This window comes from Limulus polyphemus, unplaced genomic scaffold (assembly GCF_000517525.1).
Source record: "Limulus polyphemus unplaced genomic scaffold, Limulus_polyphemus-2.1.2 Scaffold2407, whole genome shotgun sequence".
Lineage (NCBI taxonomy): Eukaryota > Metazoa > Arthropoda > Merostomata > Xiphosura > Limulidae > Limulus > Limulus polyphemus.
In genome coordinates this window covers 65,988-74,956 of record NW_013668017.1, presented here as the reverse complement: position 1 = coordinate 74,956, position 8,969 = coordinate 65,988, and the positions used below count along the sequence as shown (strand labels likewise).

At 31.4% G+C, this 8,969-nt stretch overlaps 1 protein-coding gene across 3 annotated transcripts in view; it reads left to right on the top strand.

Moving 5' to 3' along the window:
* Nucleotides 1-8,969, top strand: part of LOC106466873 (RNA polymerase II-associated protein 1-like) — a 120,245-nt gene that overhangs the window by 106,522 nt on the left and 4,754 nt on the right. For all 3 annotated transcript variants that reach the window (XM_022394944.1, XM_022394942.1, XM_022394943.1), the window contains exons 31-33: nucleotides 1,630-1,795; nucleotides 2,104-2,188; nucleotides 4,937-5,076. In XM_022394944.1, coding sequence (XP_022250652.1) covers nucleotides 1,630-1,795; nucleotides 2,104-2,188; nucleotides 4,937-5,076 — 391 coding nt within the window. The remainder of the gene's footprint in view (nucleotides 1-1,629; nucleotides 1,796-2,103; nucleotides 2,189-4,936; nucleotides 5,077-8,969) is intronic.

The following is an 8,969-nucleotide window of genomic DNA, read 5'->3' as shown; positions in this document are numbered from 1 at the left end:
TTACAATATTAAAATACAGAGGCTCTCTAATAGTAATTACAATATTAAAATACAGAGGCTCTCTAATAGTAATTACAATATTAAAATACAGAGGCTCTAATAATAATTACAGTATTAAAATACAGAAGCACTCTAATATTAATTACAATATTATAATATCTGTCTCTCTAATAGTAATTGCAATATTAAAATACAGAGGCTCTCTAATGGTAATTACAATATTATAATATCTGTCTCTCTAATAGTAATTACAATATTAAAATACAGAGGCTCTCGAATAGTAATTACAATACTAAAATACAGAGGCTCTCTAATAGTAATTACAATATTAAAATACAGAGACTATTAGTAATTACAATATTAAAATACAGATGAATGTTCTCAAAATATTTCATAATAGTGTTAAAAAGAATGCTTGGTATATTCAAAGGTACATAGTGTGACACTATAAGCTATTTGTTACAACAAGTGTTATGATATGTTCCAACTACTTCTGTGTTCATTGTATCACAGCTGGCATGATGAGTTCTGGATTGAGCCAAACATGTTATTGGCAATGGATAAGGCAAACATAGTGTGGTTGAAATCTAATATTATACACTCTTTTAATTCACACAAATCCCTAAGGGGTTAAGTGAAGAATATGGCATTAAAAATATAATAGGCCTAATAGTAATGTCTTGTGACAAAATTATTTTCAATCAACCTTGTTGTACCAGAAGATGTCTATCATATTAAATAAAAGGTAGTTTGAATTTTTTTTTAAAGGGAATATTACTCTCATATAAGAATAATAGACTAGTTGAATGTAATTGATTAACAAGCCTGACAATTAATCAATTAGCAAATTACATTAATCTTGCTTGTGATATAATATTAGTATTAGGCATTTTACACTTTTAAACACTACATTGTTCATCTTCTCCTTTAAAGATTTTCAAGTAGTAGAAAAGCACTTAATAATAGTATTCCAACCACACTAAATTTGTCACATCCATTGCCAATGACACATTTTACTCAATCTCGAGCCCTTCCGGTCAGCTGGGATACAACAAACACTGTTGTGGTTAGAATGCTACTTATATAAGCCATTTGATACAACAACAATTGTTATGATATGTAATCCTTTTACAAGCTGACAAAGAATGATTAGAAATATACTTGTCATAAGACATTAGTATTAGGCCTATTACATTTTTAAACACTACATTTTTAATCTAGTCCTTTAGGGATTTTCAAGAATTAGAAAAGGGAATAAAAAATAGTATTCCAACCACATTATTTTGTCACATCCATTGTCATTGACTTGTTTCCTAAACCCATATCTCTTCAGGTCAACTAATTCTTGAAAATCCCTAAAGAATTAGATTCAGAATGTAGTGTTTAAAAATATAATGTGCTTATAAGCATGTTTTAGCAGGGGTTTGATATGTTTCATAGTAAAGTTGTAATTTAGTTTTAGCTTGGGTTTGATATGTTTCATAGAACAACTGTATATTGTTAAGGGATTTTTTTGAACAAATATATCATAAGTAAATACTGAAATACTGTTACATAAATTTTAGAATGTTATTTTTGGTTTAATATCAATATGTAAATTAAAAGTTTTGAACCTTATAACATTTCTAGCTACCTGGAGCTGCTGGAACACTTTGAAAGTGTCTCTTATGGGGACTCACTGTTTGGTAGTTTCATTATGGTTCCCTTGCAGCAGTGCTATGATTCCACTCTGAGAAAGTTACTGTTTTCTGAACATACACCAGCTCTTCGTATTCTAGGTGTTCCTTTTGCTCAGGTAAACCCTTTTTTTTAGTCACCCTTTTCAATTACTATAATCATACACACTTTGATTGGATTTATGTAATCATGATAATTAGCTTCTACTGTGCTCTTCCAATCTTACATATTAGCTGTGCATGATGTGCACAGATATTTAATTAATAAAATGTCCTATTGAATTCATAACATAATTTACACAATCATACATGTTGTTAAAACTTAGCGTTATAAATCAACAGCTGTTTTTTAGTGATTTTGTGTACAACATTACACCATATTAAAGTCTGAGATTTGTTCTATGAAAGATTTGATATTCTCTTTTAGCTGCTTGTTCCGTTGGACAACTATTTGTTCCCTCTAGAGAAAGATGTGGAGATGATAGCTCTTTACCAGAAAAGTCTACTTTCAGGTGTGTGTGTGTGTGTGTGTATATAAGCTCATAATTTCTTTTTTCTTGCTAATTGTAGACTCGTGTTAAAGGATAACTTGCACAAGGAAAGACATTCAGAAGTGACATAATATTTAATTATTTTTTTCATGTTGGAATTATAGAATGCTTATCAAGAATAACAAACTGTATTTTATGGACTATAGTGGCCCAAATTTACTTCAACTAGAAATTACAAATGTATGTTGTATGATATAATACTAAAAATTCCATTTTTGTGAAAATACAAATGATATTTGAACTTATTTTTCAAAATCAAATAAGCCACTAATAAGTCAAAATTAAAAGGTCGATAATTTGAGTGAATTTCAACTTAAGAAGTATGGTTGATTACATAAAATATGAATAACAGCATACCAGTTTGAAAAGTCTTATATTATTACAAGTTTGAAATAAAGGCAATAGCTTCCCAGAAATGTTGTGGCTTTTCATAAAGAAATTAACTAAAATCTTTACCAATAGCTTTAACTGTAGTACATTTGTAATTAGTTTTTAGCTTGTTATTGCATGGGTTTGGTATGTTTCACTATAATTTATCTTTGGAAAATATCACTTGTGGTATTATCAGACCACTGTAATTCTAATTTAGAATATTGTTTCATTTGTATATTTTCTAGTCTTAGCTTTATGAATATTTAGCTTTCTTCATTTTGTTTCACAAACACACCATTAAACTATTTTTTATATACTTCAAAGCATTTATTCATTGTTTATATTTATGAAGCCCTTTATTATCATTAGTTTTATAAATCTTAGTTATTGATTTGTCTGTAGTGAACTTTGTTCCTAACTCAAACTTAAATAATTTAAGTTGTTAAGTATCCACTTAATATTAAGTAGTGTATTACAACCATATAATAATGCTGTAACATGTTTTATCATTGGACGGGTTGTTTAGATTATCTGACAAAGATAATGCCATGCCCAATCCATGTAGCGATAGTAAATTAGTTCATTTCTTTTATAACATTTCTACAGGATATTTTAACTTTGATATAAGTTGTAGGCCTAAGTTCACAAACAATGTATCAACAGAAATTCCTTGCTAATGGAACATGTACATAACTTCCTTAGCTTTGATCAATAAACAAACACATAACTCACTGAGTAACTGTATAGCAGAATAGATGTGATAACTCACTGTTTAATACTGAACTGAAAAACTCAATGAATACTCATTGACTAACTTTGTAATCATGAAATCATACTATAACTGAATGCATTAAGTTTTTCTTCATGAATTTGGTAAGCTTTTAGTAAACATTATGAATATGTTATACAAAAAAAAATCAGATTTTTAATAAAGTATTTTTACTAAAGATTTGTCTGAATTTATGAAGCCTTTACTGAGTTAGTCTGAGTGAAAGGTGATTTTCGTTACAAAAATATGATACATTTTTTTATCTTATTGTTTTTGTATTTCGTTTGCATAACCTCTAGACTCTACTAAATAAATATCAGAAGTTTTTTTTTTTTTTGTAAAACTTTATATTTTGTCTGTACTTTAACACTAACTGTAACAAAATCATCAATTTTCAGTGATTCAAAAGTTGAAAAATATGGAATAAAATCTAAAATTATAATTATTTATCCTAACAGCTTAGGCCTTGTAAACTTTCACATCTTCTTTTATTTAATTTTATGGTTTTATTCTTCATTGAACCCTTTCTATATAGTGTAACAAAGCAAAAAGTCACCTAGCAAGAGTTTAAAGTAAAAAAACTATCATGTTATATCAAGAGATGACAGCACACATAGTTCCTCTAAGAAAAATCACAATAACTTTTTCAAACTTTCCTGTGTAATCTAATAAGTTTCAAATTTTTTACATTTTAATTTCTTTTATTAAGAAACATATATATCAATAAATATATAAAGTATACATAGAACATAAATTTAGCTCTTATTTTAGCCTTGAGGCCTTTTTCTCTTGGTGCATTATTTGGTAAGCCTATTTGTTTTCCCTATTATGTGTTGTCCAAAAATAGTTCATAGAACACAAAAATATACTGGGTACTAGAATAGAATGTTTCAAATAGGTTTAAAAATTCCATTATTGCTCAAAGCAATGTATAAACACATCAAGCTCTCCTCACAAACTATCAGTTTTGACCACTAAAAGAAAACAGACAATCATTTTGATTTATGTTGTATAGAATATGCTCTTTCCGTTAAGAAGACACAGCACTACCACATCATGTGCTTCAGTGGTGTATTAGATAATATAAAAATTTGAATGGTAAACTGTATTTTTATGCCAATATTCTTGACATACATTGATAAGAAAATAGCTTAATTAAATTTTAAATGTAGTTCAATAAAACAGTTTAGACATACTCGCTTTGACTCTCCTTTGTCAATAGTGTTAACTTCTTATTTATTACCTGCTACCTGTATTTATAACGCACTCTCATTCCTCCAAATTCTATGGAATTTCTAGATTATTGCATCTTCGTTATCTTTCTAGGTATTCTAGGACTATTTTTATGAACATTCTAAATTTAGTCATTATTTTAATTAGCAGCTCCCTCTAGCAAATAACTAAATAGAAGTATAGTTTACAATAATAGTATTAATTAATGTATTACATCCATATAATAATATTAATTCTGCATGCTTATTTTTTGCTCATTCACTAAGCAGCTGTGCAATATATATTTAGAAGGAAGATAAATTGGTGACAGATATCTAATGTTGTGTTGGTGTTAGGTACCCTGACAAACACAGGGAGTCCTGTACTTTATTTAATGGCTATCCATCATGTGTCGCACTTCTTGTTTGATGAAAATGAGACCCTTTTGAAAGTCCAAAGTAAATTTATTAACCAGCTTCTGAAACAGAAAGAAAAGGTAATATAAATAATTTTTTTACATCATTTATTTTAATATTAGAAAAATCAAGAAACATGGTCAGATGTAGAGAGGTTAACTTGGATGTTTTTGTTTCTTTTAATTCAAAATATATGCTATTTTTTTTTTATAATTAGCCTTTAGTTTAAACTCATTTAACTTTAAGGTTATATCTAACTCACTTGAGGAATATTTTGTTGTGCATTTTCATCAGGAATTAGAAGTCTTAAAAAATTTTGTTGAAACCCATGCTCAAATATTTGTTCATCAAACGCTAGCATCAGCAAAAATATCTGATGGTTTATTTTTGTTAATTTTGGGTTTACATTATAAACTTTATGAAGTTTGACAGTGTGAAAATCCCCGAATTTGCTCTGACAGATGCTAACCCTTCATGTGGAAGCTCACTGCCTTGTGGGAAGTAGAAAATAATTCCTTTACTGATGTTACTAGTCACCTTCTGGCTGTATACTGTTCTACCGATTCTTCATCTTTTTCCTTTTTTTCTAGCTACATCATATAGTACATTGTTTTCCAGTGTCTTAATTCATTCTGAATGTCAATAAAGACCTTCCATGATTACTGCTTTGACCTTACTATTGCAGAGGAGGTTATTATCTTACATTTAGGTTGTTTAGGATTTGGTAAAAGAGTTTCTCTTGACTTCTAGGTACTTTGTTTTCTTTCATCCATCTGGAGACTAACCACCCTGAATTTTATACAGCACTCTGTGTGAGTCAGTCACAAATATTACATTGGTGGTGCTGTCCATTTGCAATTCACTGCTTTCAGGATTCTGGAGGAGAACTTTTTTTATGGCTTCCAGCTGCATCCTTGTGCTGCTTGAGAGAAGCTTGAATGATCCATCAGCCTTATGCAGAATGTTTTTGCTTTGCAAAACAATGAATGACCAGCTAGTTTTTTTGCTACCTGTAGTGTATAAATCAACTGTGGCTTTGATTATAGATAACTGCCATTTGTGGTCTTTAAACAGGCTTTTTTGTGTTTCATCCTCTGCCCAAACTTTACATTTTCTGCTTTGGCTGATTTCCGCAGCTCCAAGTGGTGAAAATGTTTATTCCACCCGAAGGCATCTGAGACTGGGTGGTGATGGATTACACTGGACAATAAAAAGTTTGTTACTGGAGAAAACTCAGGTGGTTGGGGTAATTTGACTATGAAATACCATGTAATCAACTCAGTACAATAGATTTATGCTGTGAAATTAAGTTTACTTGGATAGTTTAGTGGGTAAGAGGCATGAATTTTTTATAACTTCAAACATTGACTGTATTATATTGGTGTAAAATTCCAAATGTATTGTTCATATATGCTCTTTGTTATCAATTTATTTGTAACAAATTGCACCAGTTTTGCTTCATTTCCATGCTCACCTGCTCCACCCGGGAATCACAAAACCCTCAGGAGCTCAGTTTGCTGGAACATTTGAGACGTCCCTCAACTGAGCATAAAAGAGGAAAAGTCAGATCCTCTCTCTCAATTGCATCTTACTCACTCAGTTGGCCATTTTGCCTCTCTCCACGTACAGTCAAAACAAAGTCCGATCTTCTTCCTTGCATTATACCCACGATATAATCAAATTCTGCAAAAATTTTTTTTTTTTTTAAATCATTTAAACTCTAGTTTTGTAAATATAAATTCTTTGATATTTTTTAGAAAATGATTTGAAATGCTGGTTGCCAGCAGCTCAAGTAAAATGCAAAAATCACCCAAATAGTTTCTACTACATTTGTGGAAAATATATTACAGTTTCATGAAGGAAAAACATCACATACACAAGGTAAAGATAGCTTACTACCACTATTTTTGAGTTTAAAATCGGTGGCCAAGAAAAACATTGGGCTCCATAGGTGTATTGTACAGTTTGCACATCTGGCTTGATACAGTGGTTGAATAAGAAGAGAGCAAGTATGCCATTTGCAGTTCCCATGATATGGCATAAGCCCAAAGATAATTTAACTGACTGTTACTTTTGCATGACTGACTAAAGTTTCTGGATATTCAGGCAAAACTAAAGAATACATTAAATATCCAGATATTGCATCTGCTATGAAACCAGTACCTCATGGGGATGATCTTCCAGTGCCACATCCATCAGCAAATTGGAAAACAGAAGAATTATCCTGCAAAGAAGAAAATGAATCATCTTCATCCTCTGCACCTAGTAATTCTATTCCTGTGGTACCTGAACATAAACTGCCTCGTCTGATCACACAAGAAGAGCTAAATGATCTGATTTATGACTTGATTCTATAAATGTAGCATTTTAGCTAAATGATCTGATTCTTGACTTGTCTCTATCAATGCAGAATGGGGAACTTCTTGGCTCTAGTTTAGACCAATGGAATTTATTAGCTCCAGAAACAAAGTTTCAATTTACCAAAGTTGCCATCAAAGTCTTGCTTTTCACTACAGCGTGCAAGATACTTTGTTTTTCTATACAAATGTTGATGCACTAATGGAAGAATTAGGTACTGAACATCATCCTCAAAAATGGAGACTTTTTATTGATTCATCTAAAGTTAGTCTGAAAGCTGTACTTTTGCACAATGGGAACACTAAACCATCAATTTCTGTTGCTTATGCTGTGAACATGAAAGAAACTTATCAAAGCATGTAGATTATACATTCTTAAATGCAATTTTCAATAAATAAATAAAGTTATCAAAGAAAAAGTTATTTTCACGATATATAAGAGTATTTTGAATAAATCTATCATAACTCGAAAACTATAGGTGATCAATAATTTTCAACATGATTCTTAGAATCAACATCATCAAATTACTCAGAAACAGTTGCATTTTTTCTAGTGGCAGTGGTGGCAGTATAGTATCAGTTCATCCATGACTGCCTCCTGAAGTATCTTTTAGGCAATCCTGTGCTTGGTTGGTATCTGTGGGGTCATTGTGAAGCTGGAATGTTTCAGTGGTTCAATAATGGAACGCTTGGTCTTTACACTCCAAGGCTCTGAAGAAGAAGGGTTTTGGTAGGGGTGACTATAGTACATCTCATGAATCAGTCTTAAATGGGTATTTTGTATCTTCTCAGTTTTATTTAGTGATGTAGCACTCATACTGATGATCAGTACTGTGCATAATCTACAATGGAATGAATAAGACTTCAGAAGAACATAAGCAAGTCGTGTTTTTAGAAAGCTTTTTATGCTTGTTTGTGTATCTAGATTATTTTATTCCAATTTCTGGTGATCACTGCATATATTATGCACACTATACTAGGTAAAGATGGCATTCAAGGTGGGGTCAGCATAAGTAAGATATATAGGGGAGTCCCGTCACCTTGGCAATCAGAGATTCTTGTTGGTTTACCTGAGTTTAGCATATAAGGTTGGTGGCTATACTGTGGAGAGCAAAATGTAAACTTCTTCCATTAGTTTTTACACCTGCATCTCAAATGAAGTATCTGGCATTGAATTCTCCTACTGTTAGATACCTAGGAGTGTTGTCAGGCAGATTAGACAAGAACTTCCAATTTCCAGCAAGATGTGCTTTGTTACTTTTCATATATATATTGGTTATTTGGATGTGTTTGGTAACTTTGGATGAACTATCTTAATGGTTTGTGGCTTGTAATGGGGACTGTTGCACTAAGAGCTGTCATAATGCTCATAGCAGATATTGCTATTATGCCCTACTGCAGTGGCCATCACATGGACTGTTGCACTAAGAGCTGTCATAATGCTCATAGCAGATGTTGCTATTATACCATACTGCAGTGGCCATCACATGGACTGTTGCACTAAGAGCTGTCATAATGCTCATAGCAGATATTGCTATTATCCCTACTGCAATGGCCATCACATGGACTGTTGGCACTAAGAGCTGTCGATAATGCTCATAGCAGATGTGCTATAC